Below are 23,711 nucleotides of genomic sequence, written 5' to 3'. Positions count from 1 at the left end.
ATTGTTTCAGTCAAATAATCAGGTGGATTCCAAAACTGACAGCGGGTCAGAAGGACATGACTTCTGTTGCTCTATTAGGATACTTTGTTGCTCAATGTGTTAAAATATATTTTAACACAAATTAGAATATGATGTCAAGAATCTTTCTAACCTTATCTAATGACAGAGCCATCAAAGGCCTCACATCACTTCACCACCAGCCAAGTTGTAATGGGACAGAACTGTACAATGAATATGGCCAAAATATATATTAAAATGTAACAATGTTGAATATCAATTTTTCTCCCAAAATGCACTTGGGTTATAGTAAAATGTGTCAACATAGAAGTTGAGTTTTCACAACAAGAGTTGAAGTTTAACAAAATTCCTTCTGGTTGTTAGGAAAGGTGATTTATTTTCATCCTTCACAGTTTTTCCTCCATCCCTTCTTTCCATCTCTTCATATAAATTAAATTGAATATGCATCAATTGTTGTCATTCATCTAACACTAAGTTCAGAAAGTGGAATATACTCCTTAACCATGTCATGCAGGCTCTGGTTGTATCAACATTTTATATCTAATCGTCTTTCATGTTTTAAACATATTGCATATATTGCCTCACGAAATCTACATTGCACGACATAATTTACTACAGACATGTACAGTATATTTATATGTGGACAGGTTACCACATCCACAATATGTCAGAGTTAAAATGCAATTTTATGTGATGCCATGATTTACTGTTTGCATGTTTTGTGCAAGTTATCAGACAAACAGGCCAAAGGGGACAAATATTGTTTTCGACAATATTCTTAGACCCACCAGGAATTTTGGAATCTCACCTTCAGTGTACAAAATGTCATCATCATAATTCAAGCAAAAAAAACAGACAAGATAATAACATAAGCCCAAAATATATGACAGTCAGTCAATATATTAATAATGATAATATTTTATTATATTCATATGCTGTGTGTAAAATTAACAAAATGCAAATATTTATTGTTAATTTCAATTTTATTTCAGTAAATGACAATGATATTTGCTATTTAATCTTTATCTGATTTACAAGTGGGTTTACACACAGATTCAAAAAGGGAGAGAAATTGGTGAAGACTGTCTTCAACAAATCAACAATAGCTCAAAATAAAAAGAAGAGAGAGAGATCAGCAGACACTGTCAGATGCTGCAGCAAATAATTCCAAAATTTTACACACAAACTAGTACATGGTTACGTACTCAGTATGGCAATTTGTCAAGCATCTACAATCCTGAGGAATTGCTGCAGCTCCCCCAGGATTTCACAGATCTACAGTTTGTTTTGACAAAGTCAGACATTATAGTTGGTGGGATCAACGTAGAGTAAATTGGGCCTTATGGTACAAGCGTACTAGAGCATGCAAATACATGCTGCAGTTCTGAATGTGTCAATCCATTGATGAGAAGTCCAGATATAAACTAATACATATGATATGGAGAGACAAATATGATGGAATCAAAAAAAAGTACTACTAAAGAGTGAGAGGATATAGGATCTTTTGAAAAAATATGAAATATTTCCCCACATAGAAATGTCTACACTTGTGAGGTTATTTACTTGCAGCCCAGCTGGGATGGCGTACGAACTGAGGGTCATGCAATGCTGGCACAATCATTAACTGAACTGACTTAAGTTCCCACAGTCAAAGCATGATGAGATGAAAAGAAGCTCCACTCTGAGACATTTATCCGTTTTTTTAGTGGGAATAAAAGTATGTGTCATTCCAGAATGGCCAAAGTTTTCATTGGTTCCATTTGTTTGGACTTGGTCGTTCCACAATGTGCCATCCTAAAGAACAGCAGAATTATTCATGTTTGGAAACTTGCTCACATGTTTCACAGCTGTAAACACAACTACAATGTTATGTAGCCTTTACACGCTCAGCTAATAAATCCACTTTTCAGAATGGAAAGATGTGAACAAGTGAGGGGTTGATGACTCAGTGTATACACCTATCACAGCTAGTAAGTCTACTATCAACAATAACGTGATGCAGGTTAAAGATAAATTGGTCAAGTATGAATTCATGAAGGAATGATGCCTGAGACTTGCCACATTTGCAAATCGAAGCTAAGTACAATGTTGCCGACACATTTCTTAAAATGTAACATCTCCAACCAGTTGCAGAGAATAGTTCTGCTCCTAAGGGAAAGTGAGGAGGAAATGATGCCAAAAATGAATAATAAGAAAAAAAATAAAAATAAAGGACTGAGTTCTTTTAGCATTTCTTGGTGTTTATTTTTATCCCTTGCCTTTGTGTGTCCTTGTGAGTGTGTGTAGTTTTATACTCATAATATAGTGAGACATCTATGAATGGGCTTCTCATCCTTCCAACCTGCCATAGTTTTAAAGGACCAGGCCCTCATAGGCAGGACCCTCGGACTCAGGGGATTCCCTCTGCAGGCGAAGATGCTCCAGTGTGTTGTGGAAGTGTTTGTTGATCTGCTCCGTTTCCTCACTTGCCTCCAGATTGGGAAGATCTTCCCTTATCTTTTGGATCAGCTGATTTAATACCTGGACAGTCACCTGGAAGGGTGGAGAATGGAGGACATTATAAGAGTTCCTGTGTGCAGTAATATTAACAGAACTTTTACAGACTGCATTAATTATATATATATATATATATATATATATATATATATATATATAAGGAAATGTCTGTGTGTTTTGAGGTTTAAAACAACAGCTTGGAACAGATTTCTTTTGGAGTCCTACCGCATCGTTTTCTCTCTCATAGAAGCAGATGTATCTGTTGAGGATTTCAATGAAAAGCTGGACTTGCAGCGATGGATCCATGCACTGGTTGGCAATCTTCAGGGCTTTCTTTAGACACTCCATCACCCGCTTACCGTCACGGATCTAAAAGTGCAACAGTACTAGTTAGCAACAACAGTGTCAAGTGTTAAGTGTCCATGCAAACTTCCAAAAGTCCAGTGTGTAAGATTTAGGCGAAAGGGATTTTTGGCAGAAATTGAATCTAAAATAATCCTAGTGATGTTTTTACTGAAGTTCACCACAGGTTTTTTTTCATGTTGGGAAGGGGAGGGTGAGGAGTGTTCAGCTGCAACATGCAACTTCACCTCTAGATGTCACTAAATTCTAAGCACTGAAACTTTAAGCTACACAGAATGTGCTGGGGCACATACTCACAGCATTTACACATTTAGTTCCCTTTGGTGTACAAATATACAGAGAGTCAGTCTGAGCTCGATCTGTGACTTTACATAAAAATGGGCAAAGTGTCTCAACTTTCTCCCATTGTACAAAAAGGAAGAAAAAACATGTCAGCTATAGGTGCCACCCAACTTTCACTGGTGATGCCATTTGGAACCACAGTCTGCACCGTGGTTATCATGGTGTGGAGCAGCGGGCTAAAGTTCCAGTTCATACAAATGAGTCAACCATGACATATTGCAGTATTAGCAGATCACATTTATATCTGTATTTGCATATATCTCAAACACACCTCTTCGCCGTTTTTTTCAGTGCTGCGACCTGACCAGAAGAGATGGGCACAGATACTGACGGCTCGGCACTGGTCAGGCTTCTTCAGGAGCTTGGAGGCAGCTAGCGCACACTGAGTCCTCAGCGGCTCGTGGTTTTCCTCACTGAAACAACGCATTCGCTCAAAGGTACCGATGATTAGTGTGATGGCTGCCAACTGGGCTTTGGAGTCACTTATCTCATCTTCATACAGGGAGAAGGCCTGGTGAGGATGAGGAGGGGGAAGGATTGAGTAATAAGAAAAGAAAGGGGAAAGGTGGGGTCAGTGAGGAAGGAGAGAGAAGAATACAAATAAGTCAAAGGATGGTGAAAGGAGAGAGCTACAAATTAAGTCTTTTACATTAATTGAGAGACAAATAACAATCAATAAAAGAAATCAGCATGGTGGTCTCTGGAATGTTTTGAAATAGTTTTTCACCCTAATCCACTGTACTTGAATATCAGGCCAAACGGAAGAGATTTGTAATTACACATTCTTAAGGGCAGGTGACACGGTTTGTTGTTTTATATAGAAAGTATCGTCGCCCCTTTATGCGTATCATCTCGTTTACATCTTGGATCACATTCACACCTGTACTTTGGCTGCTTTCACTGTGTGGACATGATGTAAGGCTGGATTCTCAAGAGAGTCACAGAACTGACAGTCTTATAGTACCTGGGACATGAACTCGTATGCTACAGTCTCATGGTTCTCAAAGCCAATCTCGCCTGCAGCCAGCGCTCCCTGCAGGAAGAGTCGAAGAGGCAGCTCAGCAAGCTCAGCCTTGATAAGTGCACTGATGGTGTGGTGGGCGAAGGAAAAGATCTTCTGACACTTCTTTTCCCACTTGTCATCCTGAGGACAGAAACATTTGGGATAATTTAATACCATTATTAACAGTACAGACAAAACCACAAATACAGTTTGTGAGGTGAAGTGAAAAGTGTGGTTTGCACACCAGTGAGGAGTTTTCCTTGTATCTGAAGGCCAGCTGGTAGGCAGCGAACACCAGAGGAGGGAGTGTGTAGCGAATCCTTTGGTTTCCACCGGCGCCAAAGTGTTTTCGGGCTGTGTTCAGAATCTGACCACAGAAATCAGAACGTTACCTTCAGTTAGCAAAACGGACGTATTGTCTGCCAAACACATTTGGGCAGTTAAAGAAGAAAGATTAAAAATTTGCTGTAGAGTTTCAACATTTAAACAGCTTCAACTTTCAGGGCAGCGACTGTTTCCATTAATTTTCATACAGTACATTTTTTTCTCAATAAATGAATTCCTCACAGTTCAAACTCTTAATTGGCCAAGGAGGGAAAATACTTTCAAAAGAGGAAACACTATAGTATAACTTCCAAAGTATCCAGCAGTCTACTGTGCTGTGCCTTTGTCAAATCTAATACATGAGATAAAAACAAATAAATCACAGGCATGGTGAGGAAAGGACTCACAAGGTACTGTTGATCTGGATCTTCAGAGTGGAGAAGGTGGATGAAACGACCCACAAGGCTTTGCTCCTCAGCAAAGTCCTCAGGGTCAGGATCATCAGCTGGCTGGTCTGGCTGGTCCTGGATCAGTGTGGATGCCAAATTCAAAATGGCATCCACCTAAAGAAATGAGAGAGGGAGAGAAGATTAAATTTTTTATTTTTTTGAGTAGTGGTGTAAAAAAAAAATTAAAATGAGTGTAAAAAAAATGTCCCCCTTGTGGGATTAATAAAGGAAATTAAAATTAAAATTAAAAACAATCAGGAAAAACCTAGAACATGAGACCAGATTATAAAAACAGATAAAATAAAATGCCAGAGGAATAGAAACTAGATAAATGACAGTTACTATTTAAAAAACGAATACTGTACTGTACATACTGTAAGTATGAGTAAAATGATCTGTCATTTGACTAATGATTTGAAGGTGCAGTTTTGTTGCTGTTAAAATATATTTCATTATAAAATTAGGTGTCTCTGTTATTTAGCCTCCGATCATGTGGATAAATAAAGGATGCACCTGTCAGTTTATTGTAACACAACCTACAGCCTCCATCATACATTTAAATCAACACCTCTCCAACAATTTCAACACAAACAGAATATTATAACCTTCATGAACGTAGGATTCATTCAGGACTAGTGTGTAAGACTGCATTACTCTTAGCTGAGTGTACCTAATTAACTACAAATAAGTGGAGTGACATTTTTAGTGTTGGCTTGGAATCTGACCTGTTCCTGGGCCACAATGGTGGTGTTGTATTCCAGCGTGTTGGTCAGCACGTAGCAACTCATGCTCTTGCGTGACTCGTAGTCAAAGTACTCGAAGAGAGGTGGAAAGTGCTTGAGCTGCAACACGGTCAGGATGTTGTTGTAGGTGTCAACTGGGATCTTCAACAATCGGGTGAGCTCCTTCGACACTGCGCTGCTGGTTGCTATGCTGCAAGTGGGATAAAGAACAGCTCTAAATGTGCAATTCAAAGTATGCACAGTGGTTTCCAGCTTTCTGATCATTTTACACTCTCGTGCCAACTGAAACAACTTCCAGTTTTCTGTTATTTGACTAAAGACTGCATTTGTAACTACTTGAGAAGTTTAGGGGTTTTTATGTTTTAATAATACTACCCTCCAACAAATCTTAGGCCTTACAGCTTAGACGAATGACTATACAACATTAATAAATGGACAAATCTTGAACCCACCTATAAGACCTTGTTATATTGCAGGTACCCCGTCAGCACAGCCCAAATACACTGCATTACTTAAACACCTGTGTGTCACGTGTGTGGAGACTTACTGTTCCAAGTTGAGCTTGTTGAATATCTCCACAGTGCTCTCCAGGACCTTATCTACATAGTCAACACGGTCAGGGTAACATTTCATGGCCAAATTGATGAGAGACACTTGGAGAGAGACCACATCCTCTGATGGCATGTCCTGGCGAGACTGAAGGAGGTGGAACATACAACACAAGCATCAGAGTTATCAGTCCAGCAGCTGTTTGAAACTTTAACTTGAAGTCAGTAGAGCTTGAGAGGGTCAGTGTAGTAAGAACATTCGGCTTGTTTATCATACTGCAGGGAGCTGACATGAATGAAAGTTCAGAATCTATATAGATCAGTAACTGGATTAGATTTACTTCACTTTTTGGTTTTATCTCATGTAGAACCATTTCTATTCTGCTGCTGCTACACTGGTTGTGCAGTTCCTTCCCCACCCACTACACCCTGCATTCGACTCATTTCCTGTCGCTAAATAAAGCTGAAGTCAGTCATGCCCAGCGTACTCATACAGATAAACTGGTAGGTCCTTAGACAAGGACAGCTAAACATTAGGCTTGACACTTCAGCTTTGCACTTTATCCAAATTCTACATGATGACTAAAGAATGTAAATTGCAAACAGATGAGCCGGCATTAGCAACACAATGACAACCAGCATGACTGAGTCAGTTTCCCAAAACCCACGCTTGTGTGGAAAGTAAGCAGTGAAAACCAGAAACAACAGCTATCAAAACAGCCAAGAGCAAAAGCAAGTAGCAGTGGAGTCGGTTATATTGGAACCAGAAAAGCCTGTTTTTGTAAATAATAAAGTGAAGTCATCAGGCCCTTCACTGCTTGTCCTAGAGTTGAGTGAAGTGACTGCATCAATTCATGAAGAAATGTAGAAAGGAAGAAAGGTCAAGGTCCAATTTAACCAGATTATTACTGGGACTGTTACAGAAAGGTGATTCGGGGAAAGTGAAGTAGAAGAAGAAAAAGCAAATATGGCTATTAATCATTTCATCAAATTACTTTTTCTGAAATAAATCCTGCCTGAATGGGACTTTAACCAGCATTTTTACACTCGTACATACTTATTAAATTGTCTTTCACAGCAGGTACGACTAAAGTAACCTACCTGAATGACAGTGGCCACTTGTTGAGAGAAGATGTCAAACAGCTTGATCTCAGCTGGAATGCCAGGGCCGTCTTCTCGATGAGCAAACAGAGCGAGTCTGGAAAAAAAAATAGGTTGTCTTGTTTATTCTTCTTTATAGAGTTATAATAAATCCAAAGTCTTTAGTAAACCACATGTACAGTCACTTTATTATACCACCGTCTGATCCAGAGACACAAACAATTCATATCAGTTAATGTAAAATTGGTTATTTTGCTTTAACAAAAGCTGCAAATGCAAATATTGACATTACCTGTGTGAAAAACCAAAAGGTATTTAGAGAGTTTCTATTTCTTTTGACTTAGTTGATGTACACTAAATCAGACTGTACCTGTCAATGAGGGCGATGATGATGTTCTTGACGTTGACATGTTGATGAAGCTCAGCACAGGAGCGCAGGAAAGGGTTCAGGGTCTGAAGGTGGAACTCATCGGGAAAAACCTGACAAGACAAGACAAGAGTTTTTTAGGCCCGAACTTTGGAGCTGGGCTCATACTTTATATTATCTATTTATCTATGACACTAATATATTATCTATTTATCTATGAAACTAAAATGAAGGTTGGAGTTTCAAACAAGAGACTGGCCATGTTATAATTTTAGCTGTGGCAAAATGTATGAAATCGAGGGCTGGTTGAAATATCATTTTATAATAATCAATAATTTCCAAATAAACTTTTCGCTGATATAAAACCAAAAAAGACCTTTAATATATGTTTATCCTGAAACACCATCAGGGAGGGGTATATCTGCAGGGTTTTTCCATTTAGGAACCTCTAACCGTCTGTCTTGTAAAAAAAGATGTGATCACTGATCCATTAATACAAGACATCTGTCCCTGTGGTTGTCTCAAGTCCAAACCAGACCCAATAATTGCCAAATAAAATTCTGATTTCTGCCTATGAAACTGTGTGGTATCAACAGGCATCATTTCTACAGAAAGTAACATGAGGCCAGTGTTTGATGAAGTCAGCAGGCTGCTGGGATCACTCGCATTGATGTGATAGTGAGTGTAACAAAGAAACTGTATTGAATGTGGATTGGTAACGTCCACATCATGGCCAGTAAAGATCGGTTCAATAAGGTCAATGGTGGCATCAACACACAAGGTCAGTACCTGAATGATGCACTCCATTAGATACTCCTGAGCCAACGAGTCTCTGCAGTTCACAACCTGCTCCAGCACTCCAGAAAGAACAATCTGTGAAGAGGGAAAACAGAGAGATATCAGTTTACCCACAGTTTCATAACTGTACATTACGTAACAAGAAACAAGAAATAATAAATAAGAGTAGTGGCATATTCATGTAATTATTAAAGCAGTCAACGGAACTGATGCTGTTGTGAGATCAGACAGAGGTGGCCCTAACCCAGTATAAGTGGGTCTATGAGGGCGGATATTTCATTTATTTTCAAAAACAAAATGTAAGCAGTTCATCTTTGAGTCCAAGTGAACATTTGTACCAAATTTTAAGATCACCTTTACAAGTTTTTTATTTAATGTAAAAAAAAAAAAAAAAGTTCCTAATGTGTCTACTGTAAAATCTCAATAGAAACTGGTAACAGTTGACAGATTAAATGCACTCAGCTGATGCATATTGCCATTACACTTAAGTGCTGATCCACAATTCAAACATAACTTTCCTATCCAATTGCATACCTATGTGCAGTTTGTTTGTTCACAAAAACAAGATTTCAGAGTAGTGACAAACTGTCAAGTGTCAATGTGTTTTGGTAAACTGATGAAGAACTCATCTAGGAACACAAAATGAATCCATTTCACCTACCAATGTAGTAATTCTGGAGCAGGATCTATACAATGCAAAGATGTGAAGCAGCTTGTTTGTGTCAGTCTACAAACCTAACACTAACTCAGCCTGCTGTAGTGCAGAGCTGTCTGTAGAACGGGGACGTCCACAATTTGATTTGGATCCCCTGTGCACTATTCAAACTGAAAGCTCCTGGTTATTTAGATGATACAGCCAAAACACATACCTGTTTGTACTTGTCCACATTGACACCCTCCAGCTGGCTAAGGCGAACTAGGTTGGTGCCAACCAGAATCCTAAGTTCTTGTCGTTCCTTTTCTCTCTTTTCTCTGTCTCGGCTGTGACCCTGATGCTGCATTCGGACCCACAACTTGTTCATTTCCGCAAAGTTCAGCAGGACAAAGTCAATGGAGTCATTGATCTCACCGGTCATCTCCTCTGTCCCCCTGTGGAGTAAAGACAGTTTATCACAAGGAAGCTTGTAAAATGAAAAGCATCATTTGAAGGCTTGACTATTGTGTGTAAGTACATATTTGTCCCAACAGTTTCATAATAATAACACTTTTTTTTGCCACTTAACAGATTTTTCCTCTGATGCTCTACTATAGACCTGTATGCAGGTCTCTCACACACAAATGCTCACAAAGCAGGATTCAGGACAAACTCTGTAGATACCAGCTCTAAGCAGGCAGACCTCAGCTTAACACCACCCCAGTTCAGTAAAAGCCAGATACTCCAATCTCCTGTGTGGTGCATAAGCACAAATAACAGTCAGAGTCTAAGAAACTTGTGGACACAAGGAGAACACCCTTCCGCCTCCTGTCCCCAAGACAATGTCCCACAGAGAGGGGACATTCCCAGGGATCATTAGAACAAGGTCCCTGCTACGCAATTCCCATCCCTGCAGGTGGAGGGCCCACAGGGTGGTGACCCCTTGTAAGTTGAGCTGTGCCTGGACCCGTCAACCAGACAGTGAACTTCCCTCCCCGGTCTGGCATTCTGAGGGGAGCACAGTTTCCATGTATAGACGGGACAAAGTGAAACAGTCACAATAATCACCATTCTTTAGGATTGTATGTTCTCAAATCTCATGACAACTTTTCTGTGTTTATAAAACTCATAAGAGATTTCTGTTTCATGTATAATTCAGACTGTGAAAACAGGAGACACCAAGTTCTGGAGGTGTTCTGGTGGCTCAAAGACAAGGCTCCAGGTTTAAGATCTTTGTTCTTGGTGAGTGTTATCTTTAGTCTATTTGCTCTATTCTGAATTGTATTAACTCACATAACAAAACTGTAAAATTGATTCATGAATGTCAAACAAAGTGCTTAAAACCCATAATTATCTACAGCTTTAATTAACATGATGGATTTGTTTAAACTGAGCTTCAACAAAAATGTAAAATATGACGTTTTGATTTAAGGGGGAGTTATGGGGGTGGAAATTCCAACATACAGGAAATTCTTGCTGTGAGAAAAAAGTGTTGACCACTCATCTCATATGAGGTCAAAACAAACAGCTGTCACTCATGAAGTGCAACCCTCAGCAGAGATGAGAAGGAATTGAAATGGCTCACTTCTTTCAGTTAATACTTTTGTATTTGTGTTATTTGATGACTACTTTCCGATCGCTCAGACCACATTTGGCAATGCATCCCGGGCTACATTGAAAGATTGTGTACACACCTGACTTGCTGTAAATACACATGAAACACACCCTCTGATCACCATTTACTTCTCTGTGACGCAAATCACATGTTTGTGCTCTCAATTAAGCAGCAGATGTTTCTGTTCTGCAATATCACCCGACTCTCTATCATAGTGTGTCCAGTGGGTTGCCAACACACTGATCCAGTTAAAACGCATTTCCTCTTTTTTTTTTTTTTTTTTACACATTACATCTTTGCAAACAGGGTGATGTGAAAACATCAGATTTCAACATAGTCAGAGGAAGTTTAAGTGTGTGTCCTGCTCAAATAGTTCAGAAAATCCTGCACAGTGTCACTCTTGCCGCTGCTGACAGCACAGGTGAAACGTGACACAGGCTGATACAGGAGTTAAATCTGAATTGAAAAAAAAAAAAAGGAAGAAATTGACAGTAATAATGGACTACCTAAATTCTGAGTAGGATTCAGCCCTGTAGTGTTTATTTGCATATAGAGCGGGCAAGAGAAATCAATTGTATGTGGTCACTTGGATCACCAAAGACATACAGACCATAGACCCTGTGATCGGTATTGGCTGATACTACTCCAAACAATAGCTTATTGGCGATCGGCCCCAAAAATCTTGATGGGAACAAGCTTAATTTAGATTCAAACTAAAAGTGACCGAAATCAGGCCAGGACAACATGCTCTGAGAAGTGAATGGAGATACAAAGAGAAAAGGCCTGACTTACTCTGGCTGCTCTCCGTCATCCGGCAAGATATTGCGGGTGCACTGCAACAGGTAGTTTCTGAGGAAGAGACCCCTGAGTGGGTGCTGGACACCACGACACATCTCGACCAGGTCCTTCAAGATGTCCTTACGAGACTGGGGGAAGGAGCGAACGTACACCACACCCACTGTGATCAACAGATACCTGGGGAGAGAGGAGCAAAGCAAAGAGTCAGGATCTGATAAAATATTCATTTTTGCAAGCACTTTAAATATGAACCTGGATCAAACACCAGTATAAAGCCTGACAAGTAAAGACATGGAGGTATAGACAGTGCACTGCTGTTTCATTTCATACACAACATGTTCAGTAAAACATGTGTTTTGACTAGTTTTATAGTTATATATTCTGATATCATCAGAAAACTGCATATAATCCGCATTGTATTGAACAGGTCCTGTTTTTTCCACACTACCATAATCAGAGGGAACTTACACAGGATCAGAGAAAAGTGAGTATAGCGAGTTCTTTGGGGAGCTGCAGGTAGTGACGTAAGCTCAACCTGGATAAGCTGCAAGTTAACAGATACTTTTAAGTGCCCATCAATCTTTATGTGTCTATATTAACCACGAACATGAGATGAGACCGGCCATTTATCGCAGCAGTTTGCAATCCAACTACTCAGATGGCCGGCTGGTCGATTTGAAACATTATCCAGTGGAAAACAATATTATCACAGCAAGAGCTTCATGTAATTTACTACTGGCTGAGCTGATAATAACAATTACATGTTTTATTATGTTATTATTTATTACATTACTACTTCAATAAAAATAAAACATTTTTTAACTATTATTTATTCATTACATTTAAATAAATGTTAATTGTTTATGATAGTCCAATGTTTCCTACGCTGACTAGCTGTTCCTTTTTGCTTGGTGAGAAAAAAAAGATTAAATAAGTCACCTATCAGAACTGTGACAGTTAACTCTGTGTTTGCTTTTCTGTTTTAAATATTTTGTCAAAGAGTAGGCTGGCTTGATGCTAACATTGCTAGTGTGTTAGTAGAGGTTGATAGTGACTGTAGCCCCATCCAGGTAAATAATCACAGGTCACCAAAGTACATAAAAATATAGAATCAGTGCTAAACCCTGATAATCATTGTTTCACATCAGTGTCTGAGTAGAGGCTAAGAAAGTCACAGTCAGAACAGAGACTGCAAGGTCTTGTCTGTATTTAAATATAGACAGACCTTGAGGGAGTAAACAGGGAGTAAACAGGGAGTAAACGGAGTAAACAGGGAGTAAACAGAGAGTAAACAGAGAGTAAACAGAGAGTAAACAGGGAGTAAACAGGGAGTAAACAGGGAGTAAACAGGGAGTATACAGGGAGTATACAGGGAGTATAAGATACTCTGTTTGATGGGAGTTCAGTTCAGGTGGTACTCACAGTCTGGGGATGATGTTCCCTGCATACTGGACCAGTTCATACAGATCTGCTACTTTACGTCCCTTGGCAAACTCATCAGTCAGATAAACCTCCAGGTAGTGGAGTTCGTCAGAGATGGCCATATCTGAAAAGACTGTTAGGGACCAGTGACAATACATTTTCATATGCTGCTCACACTACTCTTATTGCATGGACACAGTGCAAAACGATTCACCATATGTTGCGTTCACCCATAAACCTAAAACGTATCTGGGAGTTTTTGGCTGCCCTGGGTGTGTGAGTGTTGTGCTGAGCACGTAATTTACCTACGGACATCATTTATGGACGTTCAGACGTCACCATGGTCCGACACATGAGAAAGTGGTTGAATTCTCATTGTAAAGTCCCATTTCTCACAGTTGAGAATCTAGTTGCGCCTTCAGTGCTTTGTCTGAAAGATACCAGCAGATGTTAGGGATATATCTTCAGTTGTGTACTTAGTGTCATCAGCTGTTTCAGTCTTTTAATCACAAGATACCATCTTCTAAGGCAGGCCGACCAAAGGCTGATCAGACCTGGGTGTCTGCCCCTCATATGTTGGGGCCCGGATAGGGTCTTTCCTCCTGATCCAGAGCCATTGGCTTCAGTGCTCTGCAGAGCATGATGTTTCTTTTATGTTCTGGCGCAGGGTTTGTCCTGATCGTGGATGTTTCAATAATACCCCTGCAGCCAACCTCCACTGGGTGCAGCATTGCTTTCCAGCTACGTTGTTATGCCTCACATGCCATCTCTGCAAACCGTAAGGAACACCACTGAATTACCTGAGTGACATAAGTCAGACTGTCCATCATATCAAATGTAGTCAATGGAGTTCCTTATGTTATTTTAAGTTTCCCTAGAGTTTCGATGTTTCACAAAGAATAAAACAATCAAGATAACTGACTGATTGAATCTAATTGTTTCCTGGTGTTGCCTTATTACAATCTCAGTTGTTGAGAGAAAAGTCTGCAATATCAAGACAGTCCAACATTTTTAGAAAACATTTAACACTAAATTATGCTGTCAATTGTACCAGTGCAAAAATGTCAGTGCAACAAAACTTTTTAAAGTGAACACAAAAAACATTATAAAGTGCAGTATCTGTCTTAATCCACAACTGCAAAGGATACAGAGCTCATAGTAGCTCTTTGGAGAAAGCATGGAGGTCCTCAGCTCACCCAGCATGTTAGAGGCATGCTTCAGAGCATCCATCAGCTTGTTCTTGTCCTGCAAACCAAGAGTCAAGCTATGAACAAATAAATATATATATTATAATATCACATGTATGACAAGTAGAAACTGTAACCTCTCTTAACTCCCTTGGTATGAATGGCATTAGAAATTGTGGACAGTGTCCATTTACCATGTGAATTTAAAATTTAACCACCCACCCAGGAGTATCTAAGTAAGTTCATCCACAGTAGTTTCAACAGGCGTTGACATAGATAACCAACAGATTGAACAAATGTTACCTCTAAAACGTATCTTGGTGTTAAGACAATATTACTTTGAGGAATTGGAAATTGCAAATTGATCAATAATCAGAGCTTGGAAGAAATTCAATGATCTAGAACCTGGCTCACAAAAAATGACAGAACCCCAATCCCTTTCCTAAACCTTACTCTTCAGCAGACTGAATGACGCAAATATCGACTTGCAGAGTGAAGACAATAATTCCTCTTTCACATATGACGAGGAAATCAATTCTCCTGAAGAAATCCAATACATGAAAATTGTAAATGTCAGTGGTTTCCCCTCAGCAAAAAGGGTTCCAAAGGTTGATCAGCTCATCACAAATTATCACCACCGTGACAATGATTGTAAAACAGACTGAAGTCGCCCCTACCAGACATCGCTTCATCTGGAAAGACTGGACCTTGACAGCCTGCACAGCTTCATCCAGAAGCTTCTCCTGCTCATCCTGGGGAGACTGCTGCGTGGTCGGCTGGAAAAGGGAGAGAGAAACATAACCTCTTTAAAACTTGGATGTTCTACAAATTAAAATTTGTTTTGGTACTGCGGCATTAATCAGGAAAATCAGACAGTACTTCATCATAATGTTGTGCAATGTAATGTTCTGGAATGGAAGCGGATGTATTTAACGAGTGACCACGCAGATTGACTGGAAAAGAAAAATAAGAATAAAAAAATGAGGGTACTTCATCGATATCCTATTATCTGGAGACATTAACTGTAACTTAACCCTTACATTTGGCTGAAGTGTTTCTCCCTGGAGAAATATATAAATTAAAAAAAACAACCTTCATAATGCAGTGCAGGGAGGCGGGGCTAAGGCACTGCTGAGACATGTCCACACATCCTCATCCCATTCTCACCCACACACAGACATACAATATACTATAGTTTGCTAAAGCTAAGTTATCTAGGTTGTGTAAGACTTCAGTAGCAGCACACACACTCTTGTGACAGAAGTGGTGTGAGGTAAAGGCTTTTCGCCTCTAGAGGAGCGCGGTGGTCCTGAGCCAGCGGTTCCAACAGTGTGTGTGTGAGAGAGGCCGTCAGGGGGCAGGAGAGGACGGGGAGGTCTTTTAATGGTAGACAATGTAGTGGTTTAAAGGTTTAGTTTTAACATAGACTTGAAAATTACTGCAGCTTTCCAGATTCCCACTCATGCACAGTCTCTGGTGGCAGGGGTCCACCCACCAGCAAGGGTGTCAAGTTTTTCACATGTCATGATATATCATGACATCCCCAATGTTTGAATATATGTAAAGTCCAATTAATGCTCCTGTATTAAAGCTACGCCATAGGTGCACACGTAGCTGAGCAATCATAGTCCACTGTTATCCTGCTCCGGATCCGCGTGTGTGTGTGTTGATCATTTTGGACATTCAGGCTAAAAAACATGGTGTAAATGACGCTCCCTTGAGTTGAATATGAATGTCGGGGCTTACAGACACTGGATGAAAGCACAGGAGCAGTATGGAGGCATTTTCTGTTTTTATTCTGTTGTTTCTTTACATTGAAGAAGTGGTCACCATTCACTTCAATTGTACTGGCTTTGGCTGCAACACTGTTTACCCCTGAAAGTGTTTCGTGGACTCAAACACTTTCCCCACCCCTCCATCGGCGCAGTGGTGAGTAGATAATTAAATAAACTATAATGTGATATTAAAATAGGCATTAATGACTTTAAGGTTCAGTGTGTAGAATTCAGTGACATCTAGAGGTGAAGTGTCATGTTGCAGCTGAATACTCCTCATCTCATCCTCCCCTTCCCAGAGAACCTGTGGTGAACTTCAGTTGTCATGAAAACTCAAAAGGTTTTAGTTTGTCCAGTTTGGACGACAGTAAAAACCATGGCGGCCTCCACAGAGAGGACCCCCTCCATGTAAATATAAAGTTTTTAAATTTAAAGGGTTCATTCTATGGTAAAGAGAACAACAATTCATACAATTTAGATGAAACACACCAGTGAAAACATCATGAGGATTATTTTATATTCAATTTCTGCCAACAATCCCTTTCACCTAAATCTTCCACCCTGGACCTTTAAGTGTAAGTGACCATGTCCTGTGTTACAACATAAATAACAAAACCAACCCCCGAGCTCAGCTGGTCCGTGAACTCTCACATGACTACGTGACACAATTAAAAAGTAACCACTGTGTTTGCGTTCGGCGCTAAACACAGTCGTGCGTGTGCGGGTGCGTAGACATGTCCGCCATATGTGCGTGTGGTGGTGCTGCTGCAGGCTGCTGGACATGGCGCTGCTGTCCACCGACACGCAGTCCCCGCTTGTGTTTGTTGAGTTCAGGCCACAACATATAGCGACCGTAACATATGACACAGCAAAGCGGAAGAACATGCTAAACAACAGCTAGCTGTCACCTGCTCCGCCCGGGAAATCTCTGAGGCTGGACACAGAGGCTCGCCTCACCCCGACACGTTTCATGCAGATGACACGATGGCGTCGTTCGTCTTTATTAACGTGGATTAAAATGGACATTAGCGACAGACGACTAGCTGCAGCCCGCTGGTAGCTCGTTAGCCTCGCTAGCCGCTGTCTGACGTTAGGCCACAGCAGCGCTCACTTCCAAGTCTAATCTGAGTTCCGCCTCGCAGCGGAGAGCCGTCGTTCCACTGGCCCGCGCTGAACACGGACCTGACCCAGGAGCAAACACGAGAAGAGAATGAAACAGTGTTAGGAGGGTGCTCACCATGATTGTTAGCTGTGGTGGATCAGTCGGAGAGGCTGGCCTGTCATGTGACCCACATTCACGGTGCCTTCACGGTCCGCTCTCAGCCAGCAGCACATCACAGACCAGGCGTGGCCTCGGCTCCACTGTGGCCAGGATGTATATGCGTGAACTGAGCTGAACATCTGTACACATGTTGACTGCTGGAGAGCCAACCACACGTGTGACACAGGAAAACACAGCTGTGATCTAACATAGACATATATTTATATATATATATATACATATATACAAGGAACCTGACGTCAGCACGCCACCCTTACAAGTCAGGAACTTCAACCTTTTTTATTGTTGAACAATTTTCAAATGTCCCAACAATATGGCACTAAGATCAAGATACTGCATGTGAACAAAGGAGCAGGTGCAGCCGTGTAAATACATACATCCTCTGCATACACCTGCCTAGTAGCTCTGTTTGTGTACTCACCTCTGGAAAATCTGCAATAACTACACACACATATCTCCATACAGTATTCACTTGTCACTTGGGTTTTACACCCCCGTCCTCTAATGTTTACAGGATTGCATTTGTTTTGTTTTGTAGCTTTGAGCTCTTTTACTTGAGTGACGTGGTTTAAATGTTCTTCTCTCTGTTGCATCTCATTGTGCTGTTGAGCTGACCTGTGTTTCTTGTCCAACGTTCTGACGGTGACAAATAACGAAATTGAGACAACTCCTGGTCAGCGGGAGAGAAACACACATGAAACCAAAATAATGTGAGGCAAGAAAGAAAGAAATGAATCATAAAATAAGTTCATTATAATAATAAAGTTCAAATTAAAAGGACTAGGGCTTGATTTCTTAACTATATTCTTCTACTTCAATTATCATTGTTATAATAATTCTAATGATGATGATTATATATTTCATTTAATTTAATTTCATTATATTTTACTGACTAAAATAAGACTAATTCGTGAATACCAGGAGGCCAGTGTTCAGCTCATCCAGATGGTGGCAGTAAGATTGTTTGTCTACCGCCAGGGATCCCTCACGAAGAAGACGGGGGCGGAAGTATCGGTGAAAAACATGTCAGCCCCCTATGTCGACACACTTAGGGCAAATCCACTTCTGCTACAAAAACCTCTTCGGTTTCATCAATTACTATTTGGACTGATCGGGGTTTTTCTATGAGCGGAAGCAGCAGCTGGTGTGAGCATGTGGCCGAACAGCAGACGAACCGGAGCGGCCCTGAGGATCCTCCAGCTCTGCTCTGCTCCCACCGGGTTGAGAGGAGGAGTCGAGGGGAGGCAGCGGCGGGTCTACAGATGCATGTCAACATCAGGACCTCCGTGGAGACTCCTGTTCTTTGGTTCTGATCACTTTGCTGTGGAGTCTCTGAAAGTCCTCACAGCCAGCAGGTGAGAATCACAGCTCACACAGGAGGCCTCCAACAGTGGCACAGTGTGTTAGGCTTTACTAGACTTATTGCTTTACTGATTATTATTATTATTATACAGTTATGTTAAATGTGTAATAACCTGTTTGATGCTGATACTGTATAAAACTATTGCACACTTCCTTGTGTTCAGACAATATTTACTATTTTAAGTCTGCTTATTGGAGTAATCTTTAAGTAAGCCCATTTCCATTTTTATTATTCATATAGTTGAAATTATGTTCAGATCTTTCTCCCAGTCTCCTCAAACTTTGGGTAAAAGATGACAATAGATTTTAATCTTGATTTAATCAGTCGTTGTTGTGATTAAAATCTCTTTTTCAAGTGAGATCTGAGCTCAAATATACATTTACAACAACAAAACAATTAAAATCATCTTGGAAGACATCAGATAAAGGAGCTTTAAAAATTCCCTCACTCCTCATTCCAGGAGGAGTGAGGGACTCCTTATTCATCATGTTGGACTAAAGCAGTGATTCTCAAACTGTGTGGCGCGCCCCCTGGGGGGGAAAGAGAGATTCTTCTTCCTCCAAAGGGGGTGGCGTGTCAGAAAAAGTTTGAGAACCACTGGACTAAAGGAAGTGAATGTATAATAATTAACCTCCATGTTCTGTTTGTAGGAGCTCCAGTGAAAATATAGTGGAGTCCCTTGAGGTTGTCACTCTGTCTGCTGATGTCCCAGTGACGAGGTTTGCTCAACAGAACCACCTCCCGGTCCTCAGGTGGCCCCCGGACAATGTGGACGGACGGTTTGATGTTGGGGTGGTAGTGTCTTTTGGCTGTTTACTCCAAGAGAAGCTCATCAACAAGTTTCCATAGTGAGTACTTGTTTTTATCTCTCAGTGGTTTGTTTGGACTGTTGCTGTGCTGTGGAGGTCACTTATTCAAGCTTTAAAGAAAACTTTAGAAAAGATTTAAGAAAACAGTGGTTTTATTTTAGTATTTCCAACCTTTGGTGTAATTATGATTACACCACTCAATAATGACATAGATCTCAAACTACATGTCCACACTGAGCCATCTACATTTCAGAACACACTTCTTGTGTGAAAATGATCTGCATCCATATTAGAATTTCCAGGTATTTTTTGTAGCCACCTCTCTGCACAGTAAAGCATATGAACAACATGAAATTGGGTAAATATGTTCTTTGTTAATGATAAGAGCTCTGCTGTATCATCGGTTATATGGTTAATCTATATTATATAATATATTGATTTATTATATATATTGAGTACACAAAAAGTTACCGATGAGAGAAGGTTGTTTTCCCGATTCTGATGTCCCCACCTAGACTACACACACACTCCACAATCTGAATGAGGATTAAGTAGTGATTTAATCACAGACCATAATGATTACATATTAACCAGCTGTCATTCTAAATGAATTTACTTCGTGGGTAGAAAATCCTTATTATTTAATGTGATATCATCTGACAAAAGAAACATAAATCCAGCTCAGTGTCCTTTTTAACCATCTACTATCTGCATTAGCAATAATAATACTGGTTGTTATATTGTAAGATTATGTACAAATTAAGCTGAGTACATATTCTAATTTATATCAAGGAGATGTTTGAATGTTTCTCTCGCACTGTGAACATGCTTTGTCTTTGCAGTGGGATTCTGAACGTTCACCCCAGCCTACTGCCGAGGTGGCGAGGTCCAGCACCCATCTTCCACACCATTTTGCATGGCGACACTGTGACTGGAGTCACCGTCATGCAAATCCGCCCTCACAGGTAAAGCAGAGGGACAAGCTCTCAGTGTTCCCTCCTGGTTCTTTTTCCCCCTTAAATGGACTAAAAAACATCTTCACATCCCAGGTTTGATGTGGGCCCCATTCTCAACCAGGAGCTCCATCAGGTCCCTGAAAACTGCACTGCTGAGGAGCTTGGAGCTGCCCTAGCCAAAAAGGGAGCACATCTGGTGAGTAGATGGAGCAGAATAAAAATGTTTCCACTTACTAACAGAGTGATCACAGAGTTTCTGTATCTGTATTCTCGATCGCAGCTCATCGATACGTTGAGGACACTGTCTGAGAGAATGGCACATAAAACGGAGCAAAGCAAGACAGGTGCAACTTTTGGTATGTAGGCCTGAACTACATAGAAACAGTTATAGCAAACATCTTTCAAGAGAAATGATCCCAATTACAACTTTATTTCCTCCAACAGCCCCAAAAATCAATGGCTCCATGAGCTGGATGGTGTGGGAGGAACAGACGTGTGACCAAATCGACTGCCTGTATCGTGCAATCGGATTGCGAGTAAGGAGAACTCATATGTGACTGTATTCACTAAACAACCTGAGGTCAATGATGAAGGTTTAAGACCATTGATCCATTTGATGTCTTCTCAGCTCCTTAGTAAATTATTCTCTCAGCAGCTCTGTGAAGAACTTACTCCTGGTGGTAACAGAGCGAGTTCATTTTTGACTGTCTCACTGTAACAATTCTCTCTCCTCTCTGCCATCAGATTCCATTGAGGACCATGTGGATGGGCAGGACAATAAAACTTCTTGAATTTGTAGGAAAATGTCACATTTCATTATCAGGTAGGTTTGATGAAACCAGTTTTATACTTTTTTAATTCTTTATTATCGAAAGCATTACATTAAAAGGAAGGATGAGAACAGGATAATGCTCGGTATACGATAGCTGTATAAATGTGGGTAAATTGGCTAATGCAATTTGTGCAGCAACAGGCTTTAATTGGTTGATAAGACTGAAAATGTATAAATACTGACATTTACCATTCAACCAGCACCTCATGAGTACTTTTTTTACATGGATGTTAAAATATCAAACATGTATTTGAACCCCTGCGAAGGCAGGTCACAGTAAAAGTGGAACATTTTTGTAAGCACTCAAAAATTCTCAACACAGGCAGACAAACAGTTCCAATCATTTAATTACAGGTATGAGTAACAAGTTTACCTTATGTTTCCTATATAGAACCTGAATATGATCAAAACCCTTTAGAGACTCAAAGCTAGGAAACTATTGTGTGTTGTGGAACACGTGTCTGCATCAGCACTGTAGGTGCATTAGAGGATGATCCCACAATAGAATTGAGTAGCACAGTTTGTAGAGGTGGGGGTTATTTTATACATATTTGTTCTTTCTGTGTGCTGTATCAGGTTACTGATCAGGTTAATGGTGAATCGTTTCAAACTCTTATCCCCAGTACAAACAAGAAGCAACATTGTTGAGCTAATAATAAAAATACCATTTCGAATGTCTTTAGCAGAGCAATCAACTGGGTTCACATAGACCACTGCAGCAAGAAACACGCAATCAAACCACAAGCTTGAATTAAAGACAAGTTCAATTTGATTCTCCAGCCTGTGGGGGGAAAATAGAACAATTCCCCTGAAAGTGTCTGAAACATTCCTGACACAAACCATGAGGTCTCTGAAGTGCCCTAGAAGAATGCTGTGTGTGTGATGTGGAACACAGACAGTGCGAGGCTGGGTGGCATTGACATTTCACATGCAAGTGCTGTGTATATCCTGTGCCATGACATTAACATGTGTCCTAAGATCCATGACCCTGAGCTGTCATATATCACTCACATGTTGTTTGCAGATCAAAAGAGGAAACCAGTTCCCGGCTCAGTGACCTATCAGAAGGAGTCCAATACTTTAGCTGTCTGCTGTAAGGTCTGTCCAACTCCGTTCACCGTTTGTCCAAATCCTTCAGTACTCACAATGACACAAACCTGACCCTCTCTACTCCACTTGCACAGAATGTTTTACCGTATGTCATCCTGATAGTAGTCATCGGTGTTGACGTGTGTTCCCTGTTCCAGGACGGCTGGGTGGGTTTCAAGGCAGTGCTCCTGAAAAAAAGACTGACAGCAGCTGACTTCTACAATGGCTACCTGCATCAGACAGCTCAAGGACAGTTTCTTAGTAGAAAAGGTGGAACTGCAGCACAGCCGATGAGAGAAAACTCAACGTCGTGATGTTACGACAGTAATTTTATTCTGGGACGTGAACACTGCAGACAAGACATCACCTAATGGAATCTGCTGGAGTGAAGTTGTTGCTCTTGTCTGTTTTAAGACATGTGCATCTACAGTACGTTTACTGTATTAATGAACTCTATACTTAAATAATAAATAAAAACGAATGTGCTGTTGACTGACAGTTGCAAGCAACAATCATGAAAACTTGATTTTATTTCTCCATTAATTGAATGTACCTTTTCAATAGGTTGCAGGTTTTAATTAGTGAGTGCCTTTTGACTCACTAGTGTTGAATGTAATGTTAATTTAAGCAATGTAAGTTAGAGTTACACATGGTAACATACTGTATTTACCATGACACGGTTCTCACACCAGTGACAAAGGAGCACTGCTATACACATGACTCTGCAAGGCAGAGTTAGTGGAGTTGGTATCACAAACCCCTGGAACCTCAGGTCGCTAAACAACTACTGTCCTTTATGTTCAGTGTTGTAGAGGTTGGTTTAATGTTGACTTAGGGAACAACAGGAGGCTTTGTTTTTAAGTTTATGTCCAACTGTATGTCCACAGCTTCCAGACCCCATTTTGTAGGCATTCACCAGAGTTCATGTGTGAAAACGACTGTTGTATTCTTTTGCTGCATAATATGTTGCTCCTTAGAAGACAAATTAAATTGTTCTTAATTTGATACCTACTCAACATCGCCATGTTAAGTCATTGTGAGCATGTTCCCATGGTGACCAAGCCCCCGGGAAAGGGTGATTTTGTCATAGTGCTCAAAGTTAGGTACAGGTAAATGAGGAACAACTTTATTCAGTTTAAGTTAACAGTCAGCCAGTGCTGGGATCTGAGAGTGGGTCCGAAATTATGGAATGGTGTAATGGAAGCAGAAATATCTTGGCTTTTGAAATTAATGGCACCTATTAGCACTCTTTTTAACAAATGAAGTTTGCTTCCATAATTTACTGCATCTGCCTGAGCAATACAGACGTCAACACTGGGACATGGATTCAAAATGAGCTATTTTGTAGCATTTTAAGTCTGTGCATCATCTGAGTGAAAAGCCACATTTTTTTTCAA

At 40.4% G+C, this 23,711-nt stretch overlaps 2 protein-coding genes across 3 annotated transcripts; one reads left to right on the top strand and one right to left on the bottom strand.

The window, feature by feature from the left end:
• Positions 1-918: 918 nt before the first annotated feature.
• vps35 (VPS35 retromer complex component) lies at positions 919-17,406 on the bottom strand. Of its 2 annotated transcripts, none has more exons than XM_020080149.2 (17): positions 17,221-17,406; positions 14,886-14,984; positions 14,170-14,266; positions 13,022-13,145; positions 11,594-11,776; positions 9,422-9,641; positions 8,544-8,627; positions 7,758-7,867; positions 7,388-7,484; positions 6,286-6,434; positions 5,721-5,928; positions 4,954-5,109; positions 4,467-4,589; positions 4,184-4,363; positions 3,491-3,730; positions 2,740-2,883; positions 919-2,550 (listed from the first exon to the last, which is right to left on the bottom strand). In XM_020080149.2, exons 1-17 carry the CDS (start codon positions 17,221-17,223, stop codon positions 2,371-2,373), a joined length of 2,397 nt encoding a protein of 798 aa, XP_019935708.1. In that variant the 5' UTR covers positions 17,224-17,406; the 3' UTR covers positions 919-2,370. The 2 variants fall into 2 exon arrangements, with proteins under 2 accessions (XP_019935708.1, XP_069384984.1); XM_069528883.1 differs by having other exon boundaries at positions 13,022-13,451; positions 13,539-14,266; positions 17,221-17,311.
• Positions 17,407-18,254: 848 nt separating this feature from the next.
• On the top strand, positions 18,255-22,826 carry mtfmt (mitochondrial methionyl-tRNA formyltransferase). The gene is made up of 9 exons (XM_020079801.2): positions 18,255-18,620; positions 19,279-19,476; positions 20,280-20,402; positions 20,487-20,589; positions 20,674-20,749; positions 20,838-20,929; positions 21,138-21,216; positions 22,250-22,323; positions 22,473-22,826. Exons 1-9 carry the CDS (start codon positions 18,418-18,420, stop codon positions 22,626-22,628), a joined length of 1,104 nt encoding a protein of 367 aa, XP_019935360.2. The 5' UTR covers positions 18,255-18,417; the 3' UTR covers positions 22,629-22,826.
• Positions 22,827-23,711: the final 885 nt, after the last annotated feature.

The sequence above is a fragment of the Paralichthys olivaceus genome, chromosome 1, assembly GCF_024713975.1.
Source record: "Paralichthys olivaceus isolate ysfri-2021 chromosome 1, ASM2471397v2, whole genome shotgun sequence".
NCBI lineage: Eukaryota > Metazoa > Chordata > Actinopteri > Pleuronectiformes > Paralichthyidae > Paralichthys > Paralichthys olivaceus.
This window is presented reverse-complemented; position numbering and strand designations above follow the sequence as displayed.

Coding starts and splice junctions, on each gene's coding strand:
- mtfmt (XM_020079801.2), top strand. CDS start 18,418: ATGTGGCCGAACAGCAGACGAACCGGAGCGGCCCTGAGGATCCTCCAG. Junction 20,403..20,486: donor ATGCAAATCCGCCCTCACAG/GTAAAGCAGAGG, acceptor TTCACATCCCAG/GTTTGATGTGGGCCCCATTC. Junction 20,590..20,673: donor CCAAAAAGGGAGCACATCTG/GTGAGTAGATGG, acceptor TCTCGATCGCAG/CTCATCGATACGTTGAGGAC.
- vps35 (XM_020080149.2), bottom strand. Junction 4,364..4,466: donor ACAAGGAAAACTCCTCACTG/GTGTGCAAACCA, acceptor TTCTGTCCTCAG/GATGACAAGTGGGAAAAGAA. Junction 3,731..4,183: donor CATACGAGTTCATGTCCCAG/GTACTATAAGAC, acceptor CATCCTCACCAG/GCCTTCTCCCTGTATGAAGA.